Source organism: Monodon monoceros, unplaced genomic scaffold, assembly GCF_005190385.1.
Source record: "Monodon monoceros isolate NGI ecotype Baffin Bay Population unplaced genomic scaffold, NGI_Narwhal_1 Super_Scaffold_10, whole genome shotgun sequence".
NCBI lineage: Eukaryota > Metazoa > Chordata > Mammalia > Artiodactyla > Monodontidae > Monodon > Monodon monoceros.
This window is the reverse complement of record NW_021703766.1, coordinates 30,368,244-30,395,847: the sequence shown is the minus strand read 5'-3', so window position 1 is coordinate 30,395,847 and position 27,604 is coordinate 30,368,244. Positions and strand designations below refer to the sequence as shown.

The window sequence follows — 27,604 nt, the reverse complement described above, 5'->3', positions numbered from 1 at the left end:
ATATCACATATGCTTGAATATAAGGTTAGATATTCTTTGAAAAAATCCCTCATAAGGAGGGTGTCATCTTGTATGTATTTGGTTCCTTATAAAGTACTTTATAATGCGGGGTCGTCTCTTAGTTACCTTGTTTGAACAGCACGGGTACTATTTGGAAGACAAAGTAGCTTGAAATGGCCTCAGACAACACTAGTTGTGGGTGCTTGAAAAGATTTCTTTATCAAATTGGAAAAGAAAAGAAGCAAAGATATTCAAGATACATTTAGTAATTATTCTAGGGATGAAAGATCACTTTTAAAAAGTAATGTGGGGCTTCCCTGGTGGCGCAGTGGTTGAGAGTCCGCCTGCCGATGCAGGGGACACGGGTTCGTGCCCCGGTCCGGGAAGATCTCACATGCCGCGGAGAGGCTGGGCCCGTGAGCCATGGCCGCTGAGTCTGCGCGTCCGGAGCCTGTGCTCCGCAACGGGAGAGGCCACGACAGTGAGAGGCCCGAGTACCGCATAAAAAAAAAAAAAGTAATGTGTAAGTGGATATGATCTCAAATAAATGTATACAGGATGAATAAATTCTCCAAATACCCTGACGTTATGTAAATGGATACTTGTGGCTTGGTTGGAGAGTTTCAGTGATGGTAAGGATTCGAAAACTGCTGTGTCTCAAGCAGATTATACAGAGAGGAAGATTTGTTCTGGAAAACTGATTGGATAATTAAATTTGAGTTTGATTGGATAACTCAAAAGGTGACTCTAGTGATGAAGAAAAAGACCCTGATGTTAAAGATACATGTCAAGAGTGAAGCAAATTGCTTCCTGAAATGTGAGAGTGAATAAAATGATTATGTCTAAGTTAATGTTTTATATGATGTATAATTTAAGTGCAAGTAATTAAATGAATACATTTTATAATTGACTTTTGACTAATTTCTCTCTCGAAAAGTTTCTACATTCAAGTTGGCTAAATTTTGGAGGGTAGTCCCTTATGGGAAAAAATAAGGGATTGTCTTATGTTTTGGGTCAGTTTATATTCAGTCACCTGTAATCATTATTATTTTTAAACAGAAACTGAGGCTTCTTGAAGAGCTTGAAGACACTTGGCTTCCTTATCTGACCCCCAAAGATGATGAATTCTATCAGCAGGTAAGGTCTTTTAATATTTGTCAATTTGCACTGATTTTTTCCTGCTCTACCTTATTTTACCTGTGAAGCCACTGTGGTCTAGAGAGGTTAAATGAGAGGTGAAATGGTCTGAGTCGGTCATCCAGTGTCTCCTCACCCCCAGAATATATAAATTCCTGCACAATCTGCTTTCTGCTCTGAACTTAGTGCTTTAGCATATAGTCGACTGTCTTTTCTTCCCCAAGCATTCTGTGTTCTTCCTCACTCCTTGCCTCTGCTCCTTCTGCATAGAATATTCTTTTGCCCCTTATCCTGTTGCCAGATGACTAATTTTTCAAGACTTCACTTAAACATCGCCTCCTTTGTGAAAGTTTCTTTACTTACCTTACCTACTAATAGAATTGCTTGCACTCTCCCCTGTGCTCCTTGTACCTTATAAATAACTTGATTGTACCTGTCACATTGTATTGCAGTTGTGCGATTCTGTGTCTCTCCCCCTGAATTAGTCAGCACTCTTTCAATTACAGGTGACAAAATCACAAACAAATTCATTGTGACAAAAAAGGGAATTTATTGACTTACTTAACTTAGATGTCAAGGAGCACATGGCTGAATCCAGTTTCTCGAAAGATGTCATCTGATCACTGTTTTTCTGTTTCTTGGCTTGGCTTTTTTCTGTGTGGCTTCATGCTAGATAGGCTCTCCCCTGATAGTACAGGAGGACTCTGACAGCCCAGGGGGTATGTGGTCTTAAGCACATAGGATCTTAGAAGAAGGTGGTGATTTCTTTTTTCCTGGTCTGTCTGATTCCCCCAGTAATGATCTCGTTGGCCTGGTTAGAGGCATGAGCCTATCCCTGAATCAGTCATTGTGTTCAGGGGAGTGAGATGCTCCTGTTTGCCTGACCTAGTTTCTGCACCCACTCTTGGAGTAGGGTTGGAGTATGACCATTCCCACTCACATTGCATGGAGTGTGAGTCAGAGATGGATGGTTTTCCCAAAGGAAAACTGGAGCCCTGTTCCAAAGAAGGAAAGAAAGGCATGCTGAACAGTAAAAATAGTACCTTTTCATCTCTTCTTTCCTACTAGAATGTTAGCTCTTGGGGTATAAGAATTGGGTCACATCAGCTTGGTTTCTCCAGCACCTAGCATATGCTTGTCGTGCATATAGCTGATTCTCAGTAACCATGGAAAGAAGAGAGGAAAGAATGAGCTTACCCGTCTAGAATCCCAGGTCTCCCGTGCATTCTCAGTTCCAGGACATCATCTCTCATCTCCATTGTCATTAGAACTTCGCTACCTTTCACCTGGACAGCCCTTTTATGGATTGCTCTAGTTTTCTTTGCCCCTCTTTAAAGCTGTAGTAGACTTTTTTTTTTTTTAAACCAAAACATAAATCCAAGCATGTCAACCTTCTGCTTCAAATCCCACAATGGCTGTCTGTTGCCCGGCTCCTGCATTTCTAGCCTCGTCTTCCCCATTTTTTTACCTTTTTACCCACACTGGGTTTTGGCAGTAGCTCAGACCAGCTGTGCAGTATTATATTTTGGGTCTTCCTGCTACATCCTTTCCATCTTCCTTCCTTGGAGAGCTTCTGTGTTACCTGTTATTAGTAACAGCTCACGTGTCATCTCCTGTAGGATGCTTCCCTGACACGTCTATAGCCCGGAGGTTGTCTCTGCTCCCTCCTGTGTGCACTTGTAGTACTTCATGTGTACCTTAATTATCTCAGGTTATTGTAATGATTTTATATGCTGCTTTCCCTCATTCTCTGTACTGTATATAGGGCCTGGCCCCTAGTAGGTATTTAATTAGTTTGCTTGAATGGATGAATGAATTAATGTATTCATTAGCTCATTTAAAAAGCAAGACAGAGGGCTTCCTTGGTGACGCAGTGGTTGAGAGTCTGCCTGCCGATGCAGGGGACACGGGTTCGTGCCCCGGTCCGGGAAGATCCCACATGCCGCGGAGCGGCTGGGCCCGTGAGCCATGGCCGCTGAGCCTGCGCGTCTGGAGCCTGTGCTCCGCAACGGGAGAGGCCACAACGGTGAGAGGCCCGCGTACCGCAAAAAAAAAAAAAAAAAAAAAAGCAAGACAGATATAATAATATCTGGTGTGATTTAAATTTTGTTTTACACACAAATACTCCTCCCCAGGGAGGTGGCCTCTAGAACAATCTGCGGGACTGATACAGAAATGTTATATCCCAGACTGGTAGACCTTTCTCTTTTGAACTTTTCTAGTTTTCCAAATTATCTAAATGAACATGTATTCTTTTGTAATCAGGAAAAAAATAATTTACAAAAGTATCCTTAAAACAGGTAAACCCCCCGAATGTAATCAGCTCTTAAATCCTTGCTAATATTTTCATAGACAGGAGCTTCCTGGTGCGTGGTAATGCGCGTTACTATAGAGCAACCTCTGAGCCTTTTTAGCTTTTGTATGGTGAAAGTAGTGCACGAACAATTAAACAACAAGGATAGCCCAGGTGCTGTGAGCCAGCCATACGCTGAGCCACAAGAGGAGACTCCAAGGCAAACAGAACAACTATCAAGGCTTCACTTTTTAAAACATTTTTGAATCTTATTTATTTATTTTTTTATACAACAGGTTCTTAATTAGTTATCCATTTTATACATATTAATGTGTATATGTCACTCCCAATCTCCCAATTCATCCCACCACCACCACCGCCCCGCTACTTTCCCCCCTTGGTGTCCGTACATTTGTTCTCTACAGCTGTGTCTCTATTTCTGCCCTGCAAACCGGTTCATCTGTACCATTTTTCTAGGTTCCACATATATGCGTTAATATACGATATTTGTTTTTCTCTTTCTGACTTATTTCACTCTGTAGGACAGTCTCTAGATCCATCCACATCTCTACACATGACCCAATTCCATTCCTTTTTATGGTTGAGTAATATTCCACTGTATATATGTACCACATCTTCTTTATCCATTCATCTGTCGATGGGCATTTAGGTTGCTTCCATGACCTGGCTATTGGAAATACTGCTGCAGTGAACATTGGGGTGCATGTGTCTTTTTGAATTATGGCTTTCTCAGGATATGCCCAGTAGTGGGATTGCTGGGTCATATGGTAATTCTACTTTTAGTTTTTTAAGGAGCCTGCATACTGTTCTCCATAGTGGTTGTATCAATTTACATTCCCATCAACAGTGCGAGAGGGTTCCCTTTTCTCCACACCCTCTCCAGCATTTGTTGTTTGTAGATTTTCTGATGATGCCCATTCTAACTGGTGTGAGGTGATACCTCATTGTAGTTTTGATTTGCATTTCTCTAATAATTAGTGATGTTGAGCAGCTTTTCATGTGTGTCTGGGCCATCTGTATGTCTCCTTTGGAGAAATGTCTGTTTAGGTCTTCTGCCCATTTTTGGATCAGGTTGTTTGTTTTTTTTAATATTGAGCTGCATGAGCTGCTTATACATTTTGGAGATTAATCCTTTGTCCATTGGTTTGTTTGCAAATATTTTCTCCCACTCTGAGGGCTGTTTTTTCGTCATTTGTAGTTTCCTTTGCTTTGCAAAAGCTTTTAAGTTTCATTAGGTCCCATTTGTTTATTTTTGTTTTTATTTACATTACTCTAGGAGGTGGGTCAAAAAAGATCTTGCTGTGATTTATGTCAAAGAGTGTTCTTCCTATGTTTTCCTCTAAGAGTTTTATAGTGCCCAGTCTTACATTTACCTCTCTAATCCATTTTGAGTTTATTTTCAAGGCTTTACTTTTATCTTGCCAGTAAGACCCACAACAAACCTGATACCAATATCTAATCACTTTAAGTGCACCTTATAATAAGGGAGTGCTTCAATCAAACCTTTGTAAAATAACTCTGTTCTCTTAAAAGATGAAGTAAAAATACTTTTTAATGACATGAATAAATAAAAAGTTTAGACCTGACATTGGGTTCCTTAAACAGGTCCTAGCCGCAGGAATGCCAACCCAGCTGCCAGTCATAAAAACAAGACTTTTTGCAGGGTCCATATTGTGTCTGTTTATTGACCCTTACGAGGTGCCAGGGACTGTGCTCAGTGTTGGATGAAGGCTGTCACATTTCATCCTCACAGCAGCCTCATTCATTCATTCCACAAATATATATTCAGCAGCTACTCTTCTTCAGACTCAGGGTGTTTAAGGTAGATACTGTCATTCCTGTTTTACAAATCTGGCAGAGCTTGAGTTCAAGCCCATATTTTTTGACTCTGAAGACCCAGGCTCTTTCTGCTATACCGTATGCTTCCCAGTATATCGTGCTCAAATTCACAATGCCTTCAGAGAAGTTTTTTGGTTTCTTCTGATGTCATAGAGAAAACCAGTGAAAGAAAACAACAGCAACAACTCAAAGCAGAAGAGCAGAGAGGACCTCTGTTGGTTTACTATAGAGCACAAGGAAATGAATTACATAGAAAACAGATATGGGAGTGCTACCCCTCTTATCCTGAGGCAGTGCCACCCTCCTCGGCATTCCCCGTTTTGTGCCTTCCATCTGCCAGCTTGTCCTCAGTGCTTTATATGTATTTGCTCATTCAAATCTTATCACAACCCTCTGAGGCAGGTTGTTCTTAAAACTCCATTTTAGAGATGAGGCTCAGAGGCCCCGAGAGGCTTAAAACTTTGTTCAAGATTTATAAGCACGAAGTGTCAAAGCCCAGGATCGAGGCTGTCTGGGTCCTGGGTATGACTCATAAGTGCTGTCCTGCTGTATCTCTTGGTGCTTCTGGAATTGCTTTGATTTTATCCCGATGATCCCGAACCTCTGTGTCCATCCCTTTTCGTTCTTGTGACCTGTGGGGCTCCAATTCCAGCTGCCCGCTGGCTGGCTCTACCCAAAAGTCTTGCAGAGACATCTAACTCAACGTGATCCATATGTATTCATGACTTACTTAATTCAACAAATGTATTTAGCTCTCCTACTCTGTGCCAGGTAATGTTCTAGACATTAGAGATGAAGTTGTGAAAACCAACAAAAGATTCTTGCCTTCTTTGAGCTTATTTCTTGTGGAGTCTGGTAGGGTTGGGGGGTGGGAGGGAGGGAGGAGAGATTAAAGAAATAACTGAAAAATAAATATCGGAAGGGAAGACTTGGATGGAGATGGTAAAGGAGGTAAGAGGGGTAGAGACTATAGGTGGGGGATTGCAACTGGGGCGGTCACAGAAGGTCTTCCTACAGTGACATTTGAATGAAGACCTTATGGAGGTGTGGGAGCAAGCCATGTAGTACTTGCAGGAAGAATGTTCTGGACAGAGGGAACAGCAAAGCCTCTAAGATATGTTTGAGGACCAGCATCCGAGGCTGACACATCTGGAGGGAAGTGAGAGAGTTGGGGAGAGTAGAAGGAGGTGAGATTGGAGAGCAGTGGCCCGACTCTACAGGAACGTGCCGTCTACGGTGAGTACACTGGCCGTGACTGAGTGAGAGGAGAGGACGTGACAGGGTTTGGAGCACAAGTGCGACAGGATATGACTTACATTTTACAGGGATCCTGCCTTCCATTCATTCCCTTCTCTACTGTCATCCCTGTTGTCCAGTTGTTCAAATCGGACCCTTGCTGTCCTCAGCTTCTCTCCATGGCTTCCCTAAGCCCTAAGTGGTTTCTTCTTTTCCAGTCCCACCGACACTGTGTGAAATCAGGTCCTCATCTGTCATCTTCCACAACCACAGTTTTAAGAGTCTCCTAGTTGGTGTTCCTTATGCCCGCGCCAACACCATCAGAATTGTGTTCCGATAAATATGGCAGACTTGTCACTCCTTGCTTTGTAAATTTTGTTGGGTCTCTCTTGCCTCTGAGGTCAAGTTCAAACTCCTCTGCATACCCTGCAAGGCCATTGACTGTATGGCCCCAAACAGCCTCCCTGGTCTAGTCTCCACCCCATTGCCTGACATAGCGTCCAGCCTCAAACTCCTGTCATACAGAGTTTCTCACTACACCTTGGCTTTGCTGTGCCTGTCATCCTTTCATGCCCTTGTACCTGTTGTCCCCTGGGTCTAGAGTACCCACATCCCCTTTTCTGTCTGGTGAGTATCTACTCATCCTTAAAGACTTTGTTTAAATACAGTCCCTTCTGGGATAATACCAGGAAGTCCCACTTGTGTAACTTTCAGAATATATTAAAAATTGGAACGCTTCTCACCACCTCTGCCGTGTACACCATGGCCAAAGCTACCACCATCTCTTTCTCAGATGGTTGCCATGCCTAACTTCTTCTCCAGACTGTTTTAACATAGCATCAGTAGTAGTGTCCTTCTTAAAACATATATCAGCTCACTAGACTTGCTCAAAGCCCTTCGGTGGCTTCCCATCTTTGCAGAGTAAAAGCCTAGTCCCTGAGAGTCACTTACAAAGCAGGGCAAGATCTGGCTCCTGACTGCTTCTCTTCCCTCATTTCCTGCTTCTCCCCACCTCCTCCTCTTCTCACTCTGGCATTCTTGCTCTTCCTGGAATAAACCAAGCACACTCTTGCCCCAAGGCCTTTGCACTTAATGTTCCCTCAGCCTGGAACTCTCTTCCCCCCAGGTATCTGCAGGGCTTGAGTGCTCCTTTCTTGCCTTTCTCAGCTCAGATGTCACCTCATCAGAGGCCTTCTCTGCCCATCCTGTGTAAAATAGCGACAATCACCCCGGCACTCCTATCTTACTTACTTGGGTTTGTTTTTCTCCGTAGCACATATCACAATCTAAAATACATCAATACACAGTAATACAACAATACACAATCTAAAATATAAAGTAAATATATTTCATTAAACAAATAAGGAAATACTAAATAAATAAGTAAAATTCTCTCTCTCTCTCTCTCTATATATATATATGTATAGAATGAACTATGTATACTATATACTTATACTATATATATAAATATGAGCTCCCGGAGAACATACAGAAGTTTTGCTTTCTCTGTATTTCCAGCACCTTGTGCTTTGCAAATAATATTTGCTCGATAAATATGTGTTCAATAAATGAGAATTGTCCAGACTCCCTTCCTAATAATTTATTTCCTGCTCCCATACTAGTATATTCATACTTCTGTTGTGAGAAGTCTTAAATCTCTAACTCCTGGTCCCTATTTCTGTTTCTACTGTTACACTATGAGATGCTCTGTAACAGGACCTAACTTGTTTTTATCATTATACTTACGGCACTTATACAGCGTTTGGTACAAATGGATATTCCATAAATTTTCCATAAATGAAAAATGAACTACTGAATGAATGAGTGAACACACATTTTGTGTCACTTTGTAGCACATGACACATGATCACGAGACTCCTTGTGAGAGCTGTAGCAAGGCCTGGGCAGTGACTTGGGAAGAGTGCCTACTTCTTTTGGGAGACGGCTCAGCATCTTGCAGCTGGGAGTTAGGCCAAATAAGTGTCTAGCCCATTTGTCTTGGGATGGCTGCCAAGTCATAAGCAATTTACAATGAAAATTATATAGAAAATATGATGACTGATATAGTGCGAATTTCTATAGAGTGCAAAACATAAAATATGTTAACCAGCAAAATCTGTTAACAGCCAGATTAGAAATATACTCCCATGAAATCAGAGTATCCTAGCACTTACATGAAGTGCATTTCCTGGGTCACTTGAAGATTTTAAATTTTATTTCACTCTCTGAAAGGTTGAGTTCCATTGGGCTTCATTTAGGTGAGCCTCCTGTAAACTGGTATCTTATTCATTTAATGCCATGTCTGGCTTCCCCATATGATGAAATTGTTTCAGAACCATCCCTTGATATGAGAGGAGGAGGTAGAATTTTTATATAATGGTTTGAACTAGGTAGAAAATAAAGCTTATTCTCCAGAGAAGCTAACACTCTGTATCTTTTAGCCATTGATAAAAGCTTGGCATGTTGGCAATTTATATCTAAAATACCATTCCAATATACAAAACAGAAATAGACTCACAGACACAGAAAACAAACTTATGGTTACCAAAGTGGGAAGTGGGTGGGGGAGGGATAAATTAGGAGTTTGGGATTAACAGATACACACCACTATATATAAAACAGATAAACAGCAAGGACCTACTGTATAGCACAGGGAACTATATTCAATATCTTGTAATAACCTATAATGGAAAATAATCTGAAAAAGAATATATACATATATATGTATAACTGAATTCACTTTGCTGTTTACCTGAAACTAACACAACATTGTAAATCAACTCTACTTCAATTAAAAAATATACCTTTCCAAATACTTATTAAACTATATAATCGTCATTTATGTCATAGAATCTTTTGTAGAGCTCAAGAAATATATTATGTGACCAGACAACTACTAATATAATTGCATGACTGTATACTCCCTGGAAAAACTTCAGTGGGATTAAACAAAAAAAAATTCTAACATATTTGAAAATGTGCCAACAGCTGTTCCAAATTATCATGTGATATCTGATGTTCTGCCTGTACCTGTCCAAAATGGAAAGTGAACTTATTTGTTTGACAGGGTGAACTAATATTATTTAATGTTCATTTCTTTTCCAGTGTTACTTGTTGTTGTCTTTAAAGAAAAAATTAACAAACACCACGTGGCACTTTTTTTTTTTTTTTCCTGGTACGCGGGCCTCTCACTGTTGTGGCCTCTCCTGTTGCGGAGCACAGGCTCTGGACGTGCAGGCTCAGCGGCCATGGCTCACAGGCCCAGCCGCTCTGCGGCATGTGGGATCTTCCCAGACCGGGGCATGAACCCGTGTCCCCTGCATCGGCAGGCGGACTCTCAACAACTGCGCCACCAGGGAAGCCCACCACGTGGCACTTTTATGTGCCAGGCACTAATCTAATAACTTTATATACAGTAAAGGGCATTTAGGCTTGGGGATTTTCTCTCTTGCAGTTTTTGGAGATTATGACAAAATTATCTATTTATTGTTATTGGTGTTCCCTGTGGTAAAATCAGAATGTCCTAGAGCACTGAGCAACATTCCAAGTCACATTTAGACAGTGCCAGAAGTTATCTTGAAAATTTTTTAAATTTAGAGCCATCAGAAAGAATCTCTTGGCACATACGAGAGATGTCGTGAAATTAAGAATTTTCTAATGTAACATCTTTTCTGATTTAAAAAGTATTCTACACTTATTTTGGAAAATTTGAAAATTATACAGATGTCTAAAGAAGAAAATTAAAATTACACCCAAGTGCATTACCCAGAGATAACCACCAGAAACTTTTGGCTGTATTTTTTTTTCCAAATCTTCTTTTCTATGAGTATTTACATATATACTTTTTTTTCTTTTTATGAAACTATGACTCTATTGTCTAAGTATCTTGTTACTGATTTCTTGTATAGCAGTAGTTTGTTACTTAACGTTTTTCATAAAAACATATAAAAATTCTTCAAAAATGTGTTACGTTAGTATTTCATCACATGAATGTACCATTTTCCTCTCTTTGGGCATTTTGGGTGGTTTTCAGTTTTTAATTATTATAGATAACAGTATGGTGAATATCCTTATAGTCTTGGTACATTTCTCTAATTATTTCCCTATGACAAATTCTTGGAAGTAGAATAACTAGATGAAAAGATATGAACATGTTTAGGTTCTGGTAGATCTTGTCCAATTGGCCTTAAGCAAGGTTTGTAATAATTTGCCTTCCTAATTGCAGACTATCAGAGTATTTGATTTTGTTCTCAGCAACAATGTGTATTACCATGATAAAATTTTGTTTTTTGCAAACTTGATAGGTAAAACTAAACTAAATGTAATATAATACAAATATAATGTTAATTTGTGTTTTTTCTGACCTGGTGCAGTTAAGTTTTTTTTTTTTCTGTATTTAACTGAGAGCCTTCTCAATTTATGTGTGATTTTTTTCTGTTGATATAAATCTATATATTTACATCAAAGAAATCAGGAAACACTAAAAATCAAGGCTGATTTTTTTTTCCCCCCCAGAGAGCCAATTGCTAAAGATTTGGACACTACTGTATATGCTGAAAATTTGTTACTGGCGGGAGTATATGATCAAAAACATTTGGACGGGAGAAAAGATCCTTCCTATACTGGAATAGGCTGGAAGGCGAAAGCAGATTTAAATTCAGATAAGACTGTAAATTTGATAATAGGTAGATGACTGAGTTTCAGGGGGTCTTGCAGGGGTGAAGGGGGGACACTTAAGTGAAAATAAACGAATCACTAGCTAAGAATGTGTGCCGATCATTAGGGCTGTTTGCCAAATGGTTCTCCATCCCTCCCCTGTCACCCAGCTTTTGGGTCCCAAAGTAGGATTACAGTTCTGGGCCCTCTCATATTGGATGAAACACGTGACTATATCTGTCCAATGAAAAATGATAGCCATCACTTCTAGCTTAGAGTGTTTCATTGCCAGTGCCAGGCCCTCCAGCACACTCTTTTTCCGTTTGCATTGTAACCATCTGGCGGCTGCTTGGACCCCTGCGTTACTACTTTAATGGTTAGTGACTCTCTGCCAACCCACAAATAATATGTGAAGTGAACAAGAAATATTGTTGGGTGAAGCCACTGAGATTTGAGGGTTGCTACTACAGCCTATTCTGCCTGATCCAGAATGCAAGAAATAGTAGAAAGGATGCAGTAAGTTTGAGGAAGTACAAAGAGGAGAAATGAGTTAGTCAAGTCTGAATGTGGGAAAATGACTTTACTAGGAAAGCATAGTAGGACTGCCCTGCTTCTCAGAGTGCCTGTGTGAGGTGTGTGATCATAAAGTGACAAAAAGCAGTTAGGTGGCACCACTCTCACCTGTCATTGAGACCACCAGGGATCCATTTAGGATTTCTGGTTTCTATACCTCTTTCATCCCAGTAGAACAACAGAGACAGAAATACACTCTCTGTTTACACAACTCATGAAGAGTGCAATGTAATCTAGTAAGCAAGAGACAGAACATTCTGGAGCCATGAGCAGTAACTCTAATTTTGTCACTAAACTGGCGATTCTCGGAGCAGGTCCCTGAGGCCTCAGTATACTTGAAGGCACATCTAACTAGCAGCAGTGATTAAAAGGAAATTTCTCCGTACTTTCTTAACAATTCCAGTGTTCTTTAAATAATCCTTAGTATAAAATATTAAAGAAAAGTAAGATAATTCCCAAGAACTTGGTTTTGAAACATACTCCCTCTGGGACTGAGAGAGGAAGAAGCCTGGAAATAATACAGACACATATACATACACTCTTGCCACTATTGTTCAATATAGACTGGGCCTGGAGACTAGTGAAGATATATTTAATACAGGGGAATTGTAACTCCAAGGACCTGGGAAATTCACATAACCGTACGAATATCACATGTAAATACCTTAACATTAAAAACAATACTCTAAAAATAAAACAATAATAATGACATGGGAAAGTATTCAAAAAAATCTTTTTTTCACTGATAACTCATGTCCCTCTCACCTCTGACCACATCTGCTTCTTTTCCTATTGGCCTCAAGGGCCCAGCAATTCAGTACTTCATCTTCAAGGCAGGCTTTCCCCCCTCAACTCCATACCTGGCAGGTCCTTCGCATCCTCCTGGTCACTTTCTCAAAGAAACCTTCCCTGAATTTCCAGCCTCAAACAGTTATCCCCCTGCTTGAGACACTCAAGGACTTTGCTTCTGTAGTTAATCACTGTCTCTTCTGTACCATCAACCTCTTCTTCTGGTATCATTCCCATGAGTATGCTGACAAACCCTAGAGTACCCTTCCGTCTTGCACTGTTAAAGATCGTCCCTTGGTCTAGCATTCCCTTGCATCAACAGCTCCATTTTTCTCTTCCCTTTCATAGCAGAACCATGCCAACAGACATATAAATGCCATCTCCACCGCCTCCTCTTTCGTTCCGTCATCAGCTGAGTCCCGTCCGACTCTCATCCCCCTCACTCTGCTGAAGTTGCCCTTGTCATTGTCATCAGTGGTTTTTGTGCTGCCCAATCTAGTGGATAATTTCTGTCCCCATCTCACTTGGCTTCTCAGGGGCAGCTGACATCGCTGACTCCTCCATCCTTCTTGAGATGCTCCTCTCCATTGGCTTCTGCGATAATACACTCTCCTGGTTTTCCACCTCAAAGGTTTCCTCTGTTGAGCCTTCCTCTGTGACTCAGAAAATGGCTTTGGGTTCGCTTCTGTGTTTATGCTGTTCCCCTAGGAGATCTCAGCCATTCCCAGGTCTTAAATATCAACTGTGTGCTGTGCTGACAGCTCCCACCTTGGTTTCCCTAGCCCCACTGTCTCCTCTGGGCTCCAGATGCCTCCTCATCTCCATCTGAAGATTTCGTTGCCATCTTCATGGCTACAGCTTCAAAATGGAGCTCCTCATTCCTTCCTGTTCTTCTACCTGTTTTGTTTTGCCCCAGTCTTTCTTATTTTAAAAAATAGTAGGGCTTCCCTGGTGGCGCAGTGGTGAGGAGCCCACCTGCCAATGCAGGGGACACGGGTTCGAGCCCTCATCCGGGAAGATCCCACATGCCGTGGACCAACTAAGCCCGTGAGCCACAACTACTGAGCCTGCGCTCTAGAGCCCGTGCTCCAGAACAAGAGGAGCCACCGCAACGAGAAGCCCTCGCACCACAACAAAGAGTAGCCCCCGCTCGTCACAACTAGAGAAAGACCACACACAGCAACAAAGACCCAGTGCAACCAAAAATAAAAAATAGTAAATAAAATAAATTAATTTAAAAAATAGTGAATTGTTTGTTCAGTTATTAAGTCCAGAGATCTGGAAGTCATCTGTAATTTCTTTCCCTTCTTCATCCCTCACATCTAATTCATAATGTGTCTATTTGCTCTGCCTATAAAATACGTATTTTACCTGTCTGTTTATTTCTGTTTCTATTTCAGACCATCATCACTTTTCTCCTGGATGGTTGTAATAGCAGCTGATAGAATTTTCCACTTTGACATTTGTCTCTTTCCAATCCATGCCCAATATTTTAACTGAGTGATTTTTATAAAATGTAAATCAAATTGCTCTTCGCCCTTTGAAGTCCTCCACTGCACTGAATCTGGAGTCAAATCCAGATTCCTTACTTTGACCTCCCAGGCTCTGTGTGATCCAGCTCTGCCTTCTTCTCCATCCTCATTGCATGTCACTCTGCCTTTGGCTCTTTTGCTCTGGTAAAACTGGTCTTCTTTTTGTCTCTAGAATAGGCTGGTCTCCATCCTCAGTGCCTTTGTATTTTTTGGTCCCTTTTCTTGGAAGGTCTTTCTCTAGTTCATCATGTGGCTGGTGCCTTCTTTTCCTGAAAAGCTCAGCCTAAACGCCAGCTCCAAGTGAGAGTTTCCTACTCTAATGACAGATTTCCCACTGGTTTGTTTCTGTCCCAGTGCTTAACACAACTTGGGATTGCTTTTCTTTATTTACCTGATTTGGTAGAAAGCTCTGTGAGGACAGGAACCTTATCTCTGTCTAGTGTTTGGTAGGTGCTCTGTAGACATAGTTGAATGAAAAAAAAATGTATGGAAGAATAATGGTCTTGCCCTGTTTATCATACGAACGATTATTGAATGAAGATATAGAAGAAAAGTGTGAAAACTGGTAGGCAGCACAATACTAAAAAGGTACCAGTCAGATTACACTTTATAGGGGTAAATGTGAAATCCTGTGCTTTGGTTTTATAAAAACTCAGTTTCACTGTGTAGAATCAGGGAACTCTGGCTTGATGCCAATTCACATGTTAGAGCCAGAAGTGGTAGCTCAAAAGTTAGTGAAGTCCTAAACTGCATCGATAAATCCCTGTATTTCTGTATTAGAGGAGGGCATTATCTTATAGTACTCTCCTCCAGTGACACCAGTAGAATTATTACAACTTTCTAAATTGCAGTGGGATACCTCATTCATTCATTCATTCATTCATCCAGCATTTACCAAGTACATTCTGGGCACTAGTATTATAGCTGGGAGCAAAATTATCACGGCTGTTGTGTTCATGGGACTCAGTGTCTAACTTGCAAAGTGAAGTGATTTCTATTTCAGTGGAAGCGTTGAAGCAGAAACCAGTTCGTCATTTACTGAGAGGCCGTGCAATCTTGTGGTTAAGAACTCATGCTCTGGAGCTCGACTCTGGGGCCCCGGGGCTTCAAATTCCAGCTCTCCTATTTCTCAGCTATGTGTGACTTTGGGCAAGTTTTTAGAATGTCTCTCTGCTTCAGTATTCTCATCTATGAACTGGAGATAATAATAGTACCACCACGTAAAGTTGTAAGAAGTAAGTGAGTTAGTGTGTATAAATCATTTAGAAGAGTACACAGCACTCAGTAAGCACTTAGAAAATAGGTATCAAGCAGTTAATGAATAATGTGTTTTCTGGAGGACCAAAGGCTGGAAGACAGGTTGAGGTTGGGGAGAAGTGGTCATGGTGGGAGCTGGGGAGACCAAAGACCAAATTATTATCATTTTGTTTATAATTGTTTGCAATTGTCCGAGCTTGGACTGAAAACTCTTGGCTGGAGAGTTGATGACATTTATTTTATTTAGTTTTCTATTTTAGGCTAGAGAGGTATGAATCCTGTTTAGAAATAGCCCCCGACAGTCTTTTTTTCTCCTAAAGCTTACAAAGAAACACATACTTTTGGAAATAGTAAAATTATAGCTGTCCATAAATGCATATTTTGCTTCACTTTTGTTTTAGTGGCAGCTGAAATATCCTAAACTAGTTCTCCGAGAAGCCGCCAGCGTCCCTGAGGAGCTCCATAAAGAGGTTCAAGAAGCCTTTCTCACGCTGCACAAGCACGGCTGCTTATTTCGGGACCTGGTGAGGATCCAAGGCAAAGATTTGCTCACTCCAGTCTCTCGCATCCTCATTGGTAACCCCGGCTGCACCTACAAGTACCTGAACACCAGGCTCTTTACGGTACCCTGGCCAGTGAAAGGCTCTGATGCAAAGTACCACGAGGCCGAAGTAGCTGCCGCCTGTCAAACCTTCCTCAAGCTCAACGACTACCTGCAGGTAGAGACCATCCAGGCTTTGGAAGAACTCGCTGCTAAGGAGAAAGCCAACATCGATGCCGTGCCAGTGTGTATAGGTCCGGATTTCCCCAGGGTTGGCATGGGGTCATCCTTTGATGGACAAGATGAGATAGACATGAAGAACCGCGCAGCCTACAACGTAACTCTGTTGAATTTCATGGATCCTCCGAAAATGCCATACCTGAAAGAGGAACCGTATTTTGGCATGGGGAAAATGGCCGTGAGCTGGCATCACGATGAAAATCTGGTGGACAGGTCAGCGGTGGCAGTGTACAGTTATAGCTGTGAAGGTACAGTCTGCTCTGTGAAGAAGCAGCCCCGAACGTAACATGACCAGAGTTGCACAGGCTCTGGAGATATATGTGGTCATGTGTGTGTGTGTTTGTGTACATAGGTGTTGTGTGTCCTTCTAAGGTTTGCCACGCCCATATATCTACAGAATATGCCTCTTTCTCATCCAGCTGTGCTGTCTGGCTCATCGTTATACTGTGCTCAGATAGCATATTTTCATGCGTAAGCACTACTGTCATTGTCTTTTCCAGGCCCAGGAGAGCAGCATCTTGGTTTCACACAGCCAGCTGCCTTTCTCTGAAGCCCAGAATAGATCGTACAGGTGCTATAATTAACTTGCTGATAAAGGGCCGGGAAAACAAAAATCTGTCAAATCCTTCCAGATTCCCACAGGTGTACATTTCCAGCCTTGCCAAAATATTTTATTACGGTCGACATCACTGTCTTGAAGGGAGTGATTTGTCAAATGTGGACTTGTTCTTGGCTTCCTACAGTTTTGACTACTGTCCTTACTCGCCGGAAGCAGCTGAGGTGGGTTTTATAAGCCAACAGGCCTCTATTTTCAGGAAACTCTCCAGGCCCCCCTCAGTTCTGCAGTTTTAGGCCTGAGAGGGTTGCTGTGGCCAACTCGTTCTTGCAGTTTCTGAAATCTGGTGCCCTTGGAACAGAGGTCACAGGCTACCTTTTTTATGGTCTGCCCAAATTTTCCTTCTTTGCTTGCTCAGTTTGTGTGTGTTTAAGGTCCCCATTGCTTTTCAGAATAGGGTTATAAAAAAGGTAGGTGAACACGTCAAAGACAGAGTGACCATTGCTGATTTTCTCTGCCTGATCATTTGGCAAAGGAATACAAGACGTAATGGCTCTTTTGCCTGTTTAATCTCTTCCTGTTTATTAAAAGGTGATTGGAAAAGCAGAGTTCTGCTGGGTTGGCCAAAAAGTTCGTTTGGGTTTTTCCGTAACATCTTGTGGAAAGACCCAAATGAACTTTTTGGCCAACCCAATAGATATCCCATCAGGGAATCAACTAGAACTTTTAAGGGTCATTGTTTTCTGAAGGCTAGTTTTTAATTGGATTTTGTTGTTATTTGACTCTTATTTACTAAAACGACTGTTTTGGAAAAGGGATTTTTAAATAAGAAACTCTCCTGGCTCTCTCTAAATATCTTACCATTTCCCAGTCTCAAAAATTTCCTCTGGATAGCTAAAATGTTTTCTAACTCTACCTTATGTCTTCAGCCGGAAACAAGGAACTAGTTTAGCAGTTAGACATTTAACCAGCTTCTCTGGCATCTCAAATAATGATGCTGACCCAAGAAAATTGCTTGAAGGGGATTTGATGCTGTCCTAATGGAAAGAACCGCGATCCTCTGATCTTTAATAAGGCCTTGCCAGGGATTTAAGAACTATCACATCCAAGAACTCTGATGTGAACGAACAATGGAGTTTGTTAGTTTCTTTCTTAAGGAGGCAACTCTCTGAAACCGAGGTGGTGGTATGTGATAGCTCAAACAGCTACAAAGATGTCTTTGTGCTCCCACAGACTTTCAGCCCTTCTGTTTAATAGTCCTATTGTACTTCCAGAGCGTGGGTGATCAAATAGTTTTTGAAACCTGGAATATCTTGCAGAAAGGAATGAAAATTTTTAATGAATAGTTTCTGTGGTCGGGAGTAGTTACGATTGATAAAGTATACAAATATACATAAATACATAAAGCTTTATCTTTGCGGTTATCACCTAGATGAGGGAACTGCAGAATTTGAATCTGTAGGAGCAGGGTAATTCCTTCGTTCTCTTACCCCGAGGCTCCCAGAACTCTATCCCATAATAATAGCAGTACTGGAAGCTCTCATTTATTGAGCACCTACTATGTGCCAGGCACTGGTAGCAGCATTTTACATGTATTAACCCATTTTATTTTTACAACAACCCTATGAACGAAGTAGTACTGTTATCCTCATTTTACAGATGAGGAAACTGAGACACAGAAGGATGATGAGCTTTTCCACGGTTATACAGCTATGAATTAGCATAACTAGGATTTGAACGCAGAATTTGAATGCAGACATTCTGGTTTCAGAATTTAGCTAAGGCTAAATGCCTTATGAGCAGGTATTTCCTGCCCCTGCAGTATAGTTACCTGTGGGAGTTTGGTTTTTAAAATGTCCACCTCTGGAAAGGTTACGGGAATATTCTACTTTCTCTTGTTTGCAAGTCCTGATGCTCTCCCTTCTCCCCGCCACCTCACTGCCCTCTCCCCACAACATCTGCTGTAGCTTTCTGTACCTCCTCTCAGATGACCGGGATGCATTAGACTGGGAAAGGGAACCTCTCTAGGTCTCTGGCTGTGTGTGTCATGTTGGGTCAGATGGTTTAAAAAGCATGTGCCTTGAAACGTTTTGCTGGGTGCATTTCTTCCAGGTGACAAGTGCTATGTTTAATTCTCTGGCCTCTTTAGAATCCTGCCAGAGGTATGGTAAGGGTGAGCTCGAAGGGAACCATTTCAGTTAAAATCATGATTGGGGTTGGGAAGGGCCTAAAGGGGGCAAAGAGAATGGAAATTTCAGACAACTGTACTGTTTTCTGCATCCTTGAACATGTTGGTTGAACAGTTGCTAAGGGAGGTTCAGGTAGCTGTGCTAGACAGTCTGGAAACACCAAAGGTGAATCAAGTGCCCTTCTTGCCTTGAGAGGATAGGTGAAGTAAGGTGTGCTCTGGTGGTTATAATTATGAAATGATGAAATGTCAGATCCGGAAGGGACTTCTGAACTCAGCTAGTTCATCCTCTCATTTTACAGATGAAAGCACTGAGGCAGGGAGAATGGGAGTGATTTGTCCAAGGTCACATGGTTACTTAGTGAAAAGGGAGTGTTACAGCCACAGGAGAGGTTCATGTAAAATGCACTAGGTATCCAGAAACAGAAGTGATTACTTCCTGCTGAAGTTAAATTCAGTTGAAGCTTAAGATCTTTCAAGACTTTGCTCTCAATACCTTTTCCCAGTGAAATCTTCACGTAGATTTATAGTGAGCCAATCATCCCTCCTTGGTTTATTTCTGCCAGTAGAGGTCATTGAGAAGTGATTGGTATAGGATACGTGTATCATTAATTATATACTAAATTCATTGACTTCCCAAGCAGTGCTAGTTAATGGCTGTCTCCAGTAGGAGGATTGAAATAGTACAGTTTTTAATCAGGAATGGCTTTAGGGAACCATGTGTAAATAGGCAGAGTATTTGATTTTCCTATTCTAGCTTTGCGGGCAATTGCTTGTTCCTCCTAGATGTAAAAAAACAAATCTTGCAGGGAAGATATTAACAACCCATGGTTTAATATAGTCCTACACCTTGTTCTTTGATTCGAACCCCTTCAAAAGGATCACTGAAACACTTACTGTTGGTTACTATTTTTGTTTGTTTGGAAGGAAATATTTTCTGTGATATGGTCTTCATAGAAAAAACCCCACAATTCTTAAGAATTTTAACTAGTGCCAACTATTGCAGATTTTTGGTATAATTTCCCAGGTTTCCCATGAAGGACAAAGGAGGAAACGGAAGAAGAGGCCCATGACTCCTGTTGAGTATGCAATAGGCTAGAAGGCAGGGACTTTGCAATAATTTTCTTGGAACTCTAGGATTCCCATTTCTGTCTCTGACTCCGGAAAAGTTGATTCCACTGAAGGATGGAAATTTGTTTCTATAATTCTTAGCTCTATTTCGAAATGAGTAGCTTTATGTTTCTTAGCAGCCTTTGAGACTATGAAAAGCTAGATTGCAACTAGAAGTCTTAGAGCACTCATAATTTAAGAAAATGCTTTTTAATGTTTTTATTAGTTTCCCAGCAGCCCTGTCTGTGGTCCCAAAGCTCATTTGATCTTGTTTGTTTCAGTGTGTCATGTCTTATCTTTGTTATTTTTGAAGTCACTTACACTGCTCAGTAAAACTTGTTTGATAAGTCACATTTTTTTTTACCCCTGTGCAACTATTGATATTTATTCAATTAACAGGAAGCATCTACTGTTTGCCAAGCACTCTTCTAGATGCTGAGCATGCAGCAATGAACAAAAATCCCTGCCCTCATGGAGCTTATGTTTTAGCAAAGCGAGACAGGAAAGAAACAAATAAGCTTGTATAATAAGGGTGAGGCACAGGCTTACAGTTTTAAATAGGAAAGTCAAGCTTCCTTTAATTGGGTAACACTGGAGCAAAGACTGGAAGGAGCGAGTGGGTGAATATTGAGGCTCAGAGATGGGACATGACTTTGGGATGTTTCAGAAGCAACAAGTGTGAATAGAATAGAGGCAGAGAAAAAGAAAAGTAACAGAAGTGAAGACAGATAGGGAAGACCAGGGGCGGGGTGGGGCGGAAGATAGGACCTTCTAATATTGTACAGAAGTCCCCCCGCTTATCCACGGGGGATGCGTTCCAAGACCCCCAGTGGATGCCTGAAACCGCGGATAGTACTGAACCCTATGTAGACTATGTTTTCTCCTATGCATAAATACCCATGATGAAGTTGAATTTATAAATTAGGCATAGTAAGGGATTAACAACAATAACTAATAATAAAATAGAACAGTTATAACAGTATATTGTAATACAAACTCTGTGACTGTGGCCTCTGTCGCAAAGTTTCGTATTGTACAAACTTAATACCTTGCCTGTCTTAACTAAACATTTATCATGCACTGTCGCCGTAACTTTTGCAGTTTGCGGTGCAACAGCAAAACTAGTGCAAATTTCTTTTTCCTTCTTCACAATTTCACAGATAGAAGATTTGTTCTTACCATAGATGTTAGCAACCTCAGCGTACAATTCTTTTTCTTTCCATACTAAGTCGAGAACCTTCACCTTTTCACGCAGAGGAAGAACTTTACAGCTTCTCTTTGGCATATTGGAAGTGCCAGCATCGCTACTCTTATGCTTTGGGGCCATTGCTAAGTAAAAGAAGGGTTACTGGAATGCAAGCACTTTGATACTGTGACGGTTGATCTGATAACTAGAGGGCTACTAAGCAGGCTACACTGGACAAAGGGGTGAGTTACTTTCCAGGCAGGACAGAGCCAGATGGTGCACGATTTCATCATGCCGCTCAGAACGGCGCGCAACTTAAAAACTTATGAATTGTTTATTTCTGTAACTTTCCATTTAATATTTTCAGACTGCAGTTGACTGCGGGTAACTGAAACCACAGAAAGTGAAACCGCAGATAAGGAGAGGCTACTGTAATACAAATACTGGGCTTATACTTGGAGTGAGATGGAGAACCATTGCAGTTTGGAGCAGAAGGGAGGCAGCAGTGGAAGCAGGGGAGCTGCGAGAGGCCATTGGGTAATCCAGACTAGAGATGGCGGACCAGGTTAGAAGAGGCAGAGGTGATGAGAGATGGTTATATCGAGTCCCATATCTTTTCACCAGAAAAGAGTGGCAGTGTCCAGTGCCCGTGAGAAAAGAAGGCTAGCAGTGACATCTCCTAATTGTCAAGAGAAGGCTAGGCCAATAAGAATGGCTGAACTTTTTTTCCCTTTCTCCATATCTTTATTGGGGTATAATTTACATACGATGAACTGCACATATTTAAAGTTTACAATTTTAGAAGTGGGATGTGAAGTTAGCGGTGGCTTATCAGAAAAGAGCAGCCCAGGTGTTCCATCTGGTGTTATCCCTTCATCATAATCCAGTCTCCTCTGTTGGAGTTTTCAGATTCCTGCATCCCCTGTCCGTCTCTTTCCTGATTTGTTTCTTTATTTTGGTGGAGCATATCCTCTAATGGCTTCTTGAGAAAGGGTGCTTAGAAGGTAAATTTTTGAGACCTTGAATGTCTTAAATTATCTTTATTCTACATTAACATGTGTAGATACTTTAGGTATGGAAATCTTGACAGGAAATAATTTTCCTTCAGAATTTTGCGGGCATTGTACCACAGTGTCTTTTATCTTCCAGTGTTCATGTTGAGAGCTCTGATTTTTTTGTTTGTCCTTTATGTGACTTTTTTGGTTGGATTTTTTTCCTAATGTTCTATAAGTTTGCAGTGATATTTTTTTATCCATTTTACTGGCATTTGGTAGGTCCTTTCCATCTGGAAACTCAGGTCCTTCAATGTGGGATATTTTCTTGAATCACTGTGTTAATGGTTTCTTTCTCTCCAGTTTTCTCTTCTCTCTAGAATCCATATGGATTGGTTCTCGAACCTTCTGGACTGTTTCCTCTAATTTTCTTACTTATTCTCTTGTTTTTAATCTTTTTGTATTTTTCTGATATACTCTCAGAGGTTTTCTTAACTTTATCTTCCAACTGGTCTATTGAGGTTTTTCTTTTTTAAATTATTGAAATATTACAAACATCATAAACATGTAGCTTGGTGAATTGTCACAGACCGAACATATCTGTGTCACTAGCTCCCAGATCAATAAAGAAAACATTAGTACCCCATAAATGGTCCCTTCCAGCATATTCTTTTCCCCAACAGTAACCATTGTCTTGACTTCTAAAGCCATGCATTAGCTTTACACATATTTGAATTAGAATTGTAAGCTCTTTGAAGGCATGGCTTGTGTCTTGATCCTTCTTTGTATGTGCGTATAACGCAAAATCAGTAAGTATTTTTTTGCGCCAAAATCAGTAGGTATCTTTTGTTCTTGAGTAGTTTGTGCTGTTCAACTACATTGTGGCCACTGTCCCATCACTCTTCTGATTTCTGCAACTATGATCTCTGTTTAGTATTAGGATTCTTTTGATTGCAGATAGCAGATACTTGACCTAAACAAGCTTAATTTAAGAAGATAAGGAATTCTTTTATTTAATACTAAGTCTCACAGGCTTCAAGTGGACCTTATTTTGACAGTAATGTATGGTCACTTTCAAACTTCTTCCCCTTCCTATTTTGGCTCTTTTTGAGCTGTAGCTTTCTTTTCTTGAGGAAAACAAACTTCTCGTGGTCCCCAAATGACCACCTCTAGCTTTTGTGGCCACTCTCTTTTTCAGGAGCTTTGGGAAGGAGAGAAACCAGGTCTTGGACATGTATTTTGAACCCTGGATAAAGCTTTGCCTGAAGCTGGGTTAACAAACCATTATTCTTTTTTGATTAATCCACTTTGATTCTGGTCTTCTATGCTGTTTACAACATCAGGGTTTCCTCTAAGGCTCCATGACACACTCTGTACTTTCCTGAGGTTGCCCACAGAATCGCAACCTCTATTGTTCGAAGCTTTGGTTCGGGGAATGTATTATTTGAGAAATCTTTCTGCTTCCTCTCCTCATTTCATATTTTATTTCAAATAATGTCGTGGTCTTAAAGCTTTAGCCAAGAGCCCCCAGAGCAGTTTTTCTCTCCTTTTCTCTCTTTCCTTTTATTCCCCCAAGTCCATGAAGCATGATATAATGAGATTCTCCTATGTATGTGAATAGTTATATCTTAAAAAAACTTTTTTTTTCAAATGCTTTATCTGAAAGCTGACAGGGACAGACATCATGTTGAAAGGCTTCAGATTTTTCAGTAAAGAGTTTTCAGTATTTCTCCTGAAATCCTAGAAAACTTATAATTAATTTTATAATTTATGTGTGTCAGGGGACTATGTTTGTCCTGATTGCTTGTTTCGAGACATGTTAGAGCAGCTTCTTGTTATAGATTCTAAGCTGAGACTGATGAGGGTGTTTTGTTTTGTTTTTTTTCTTCCAACTTCTGAATTCTCCATTTCTTCAGACCATTCATTCCTCAGTGGCTGAGTAACGTGCTCTGTGTTAGCAGCCAGCTTGACTGCTTGTTCCTCACAACCAATCAAGGAAAGCATTTTTAAATGGTAGAGCTCTTTTTTTTTTTTTTTTTTTTTTTTTTTTGCGGTACGAGGGCCTCTCACTGTTGTGGCCTCTCCCATTGCGGAGCATAGGCTCCGGACTCGCAGACTCAGCGGCCATGGCTCACGGGCCCAGCCGCTTCACGGCATGTGGGATCTTCCCGGACCGGGGCATGAACCCGTGTCCCCTGCATCGGCAGGCGGACTCTGAACCACTGCGCCACCAGGGAAGCCCCTGCGCCACCAGGGAAGCCCGGTAGAACTCTTTGAGGAAGGCTTCTTCCTGACCTACCCTTCTTTCTAAGGGATAGAGTCCTTCAGGAGTGTTTCCCAAATGTTCTCTGGCTTAGGCCATTTGCCATTACTTTGGAAACCTATCCAGGAAAATTATGCAACGTCTGCACACAGAAGCATGTACCTCCCTCGGGGGATCATTCTGAAAAACAGATCTGACCCTATGAAAAAGTCATTATCAGTGTCTGCCACTGCCCTCAGTATAAGTCTAGCTTGCTTACCATGAGTCACAAAACCCACTGTGTCCTGGCCTCTCGCTACCTCTCCAGCCTCTTCACTTGCAAATCCATGTCATTCATGTAGTACTCTTACAACTCAGAATCAGTTATGTTCCTAAACACCCACCATGCTATTTCCCTTCTAGAATGTGTCTTCCTAACCTCATACCTTCCCCTTTCACTTTCTGTCTCCATTTTTAAAAATGATTTCTTGTCCAAGGCGCTGGAATGTCACAGGTCAGCGCTGGACAGAGAAAGCATCCTTAGGCTTTGTACACCAGCTGACCCTCTGCAACTTCTGGGTTTCTCCTGCCTCAGTATCTGTGACATGGATAGGAAGGTACCTGCTATTTAAGCCCCTCTAGGTACAGGGTTAAGGAAACAGAAAATAGTTGCCAGGTCCAGAGTCTTAGAATTTTAGCACTTGGCTAAGGGAATAGGGAATAGGAAATAGGGCTATTTTTTTTTTTTTAAGGGAATAGTTTTTTTTGTTTGTTTGTTTTTAATTTTATTTATTTATTTATGGCTGTGTTGGGTCTTCGTTTCTGTGCGAGGGCTTTCTCTAGTTGCGGCAAGTGGGGGCCACTCTTTATCGCGGTGCGCGGGCCTCTCACTATCGCGGTCTCTCTTGTTGCAGAGCACAGGCTCCAGACGCGCAGGCTCAGTAACTGTGGCTCACGGGCCTAGTTGCTCCGCGGCATGTGGGATCTTCCCAAACCAGGGCTTGAACCCGTGTCCCCTGCATTGGCAGGCAGATTCTCAACCACTGCGCCACCAGGGAAGCCCAGGGCTATTTTTTAATGTGTGGTGATGATGAATATATATTTACATATCAGGGAAATTATTGACATACATTATTAATGGTATATGCTGTTAAATATGGTAGAAAATTTCAAGTGATATATTTTACTTGATTAGAACTGTCATCTCTTCTTCCGTGCTCAGGCTTCTATCTTTGTTTTCTATGCGACGCTGTTTGCATACAGCTTTGTGAATGGAAACAAAATATTTGATGGCATTTATCTTTTATTAAATGGAATTAATTTTTTCTCAAAAACTAGTTAGTATAAATAAATCAAATTGGTTAACTTGGCGGGGGCAGTTTTGGACATTTTAAACTTGACCTTTAAACTTAGTCTTCTTTTGTACTTTGTCACATCTTTCACTTCTTTAGTAGTTTGGTTAGTGGGAGCTGGGAATGCACCAAACACATTGAGATACTTAAAATCATTTCAACGTTACTGAAGTTCAAAGGCAAGTAGGAGCCAATTGCCTCTGCTTGTTTCCAAAATAACATAGGGGAACAGTAATCGCAGTTGCTACAGGTAATTACAAGTTGATTTTGTTGAGAAAGTGGGCAACACTGTATTTATGCAATAAAAAATTTATCAGACATACAGCTTCCCTCCTCCCTACCCAGCTGACGGAGGAAACAAACTTTCAACAAAACATTATTTTAATGAGCACATTGCAAAGGTGCTGGATTTATGGGAGGCATCAGGCAGCACTGATTGCAATTACTGTCTCTGTTTGTTGTTCAAGACTTTATTGGTTCCATATTGAGAAGAGTGTGAGGATGAAATTTAGAGGGGAAAGTAGTCAATCAGTCTGTTAGCCTATAAAGATGATCCCTTTTTAGAACGTCCATACTTGGTGGCATTAAAGCTACCTGAAAATCATTGTCTTTGTAGTTTAATAATCATTTCTTTTTAAAGTTAAGTTGTCGTTGATTTGACCAGGGGGGGACATAGTCTTCTTAAAATGTCTCTATTCTTTTTTCTTGGGCTACTTGCTACATCTGTTATCATTAGGACCCTCTAGAATGAAGCAGCCTGAAAGCCTTGGGGTATCACACATATAAATATTGAGTTCTCATATCAATATTCTTTTGTTAAATTGATCTTATCAAATAATTTAGCATTAATTGCTTTATTATGTTGTATGCTGGTATTAGTCACATGACACTGCTCCCAAAATCTTGGCTCCCTGTACACCAGTGCCGAAATGAGATACAGAGACAGAGTTTTGGAGGGGAAAGAAAGGGTGGCTTTATTCTTTGCCAGGCAAAGGGGGGAACACAGCAGGCTAGCGCCTCAAGTGTGCCCCCTCCTTGGGGAATAGGGAGAGGTCTTATAGTCGGGGCTCAGTGGTCAGGGGTATGCAATAAGGATCAAGGCAGTAATAGTCTTGCATTGTTCCTTCTTCTGCGGAGTTTCTAAAGGGTGGGGTTGCTGACAAGATTAGGGTGTGTGCAGGGTCTCCTAATCTTGAAGCGCTTCTCTGGTCCCTTTAATCTTGCCTCAGGTGGCTTCCTGGCTGCTCCTCCCTTGACTATCAACTGTTCGAATCTGCCCTTTGGAACTCAGGGAAGGTCATGGAGGCTGGAGTCTTGCCTATAAGAAATGGGGGACAAAAAGGCCTCCATGCCTGGGAGCCCCATAGGGCCCTGCTCGGTTTCAACATTAGTAGGTGTTAGTCACATTGCATCATTATTACTTTATTCAGCCTCGCCTTCCTCACTAATATGTGCTGTAGGCACCTCTATCAAATCACAGATATCAAGACTCTAGAGTAGCAGTTGGCAAATGTTTTCTGTATAAAGGGCCAGATAGTAAAGACTTTCAGCTTTATGGGCCTTATGGTCTGTGTCTTAGCTGCTCAACCTTGTTGTTATGTGTGAAAGCAGCTGTGGACAGGATGCAAGTGAATGGTCCTGACTCTGTTCCTGTTAAACTTTATAAAAGCAGGGGATAGGCCTGATTTGCCTATAGGCTAGAGCAAGGTTCATGGACTTGAATGCCTGTCGGGGCTAGGCAGGTACTGCAAAGGAGTCAAGTGGCTGACTGGGGACTGCCACTAGTGCCTTGTCTAAAATGGGCAGCTACTTCTTACCTACAGCCACTTGTGACTGCCCCAGTGATATTTGAGCTTATAATTCA

The 27,604-nt window shown here is 41.3% G+C and overlaps 1 protein-coding gene across 1 annotated transcript in view; it reads left to right on the top strand.

Moving 5' to 3' along the window:
• The window catches only part of FTO (FTO alpha-ketoglutarate dependent dioxygenase), a 374,691-nt gene that overhangs the window by 96,058 nt on the left and 251,029 nt on the right, over positions 1-27,604 (top strand). Inside the window, exons 2-3 of the mRNA XM_029209912.1 lie at positions 1,060-1,137; positions 15,735-16,362. Of these exons, the coding sequence (XP_029065745.1) occupies positions 1,060-1,137; positions 15,735-16,362 (706 nt within the window). The remainder of the gene's footprint in view (positions 1-1,059; positions 1,138-15,734; positions 16,363-27,604) is intronic.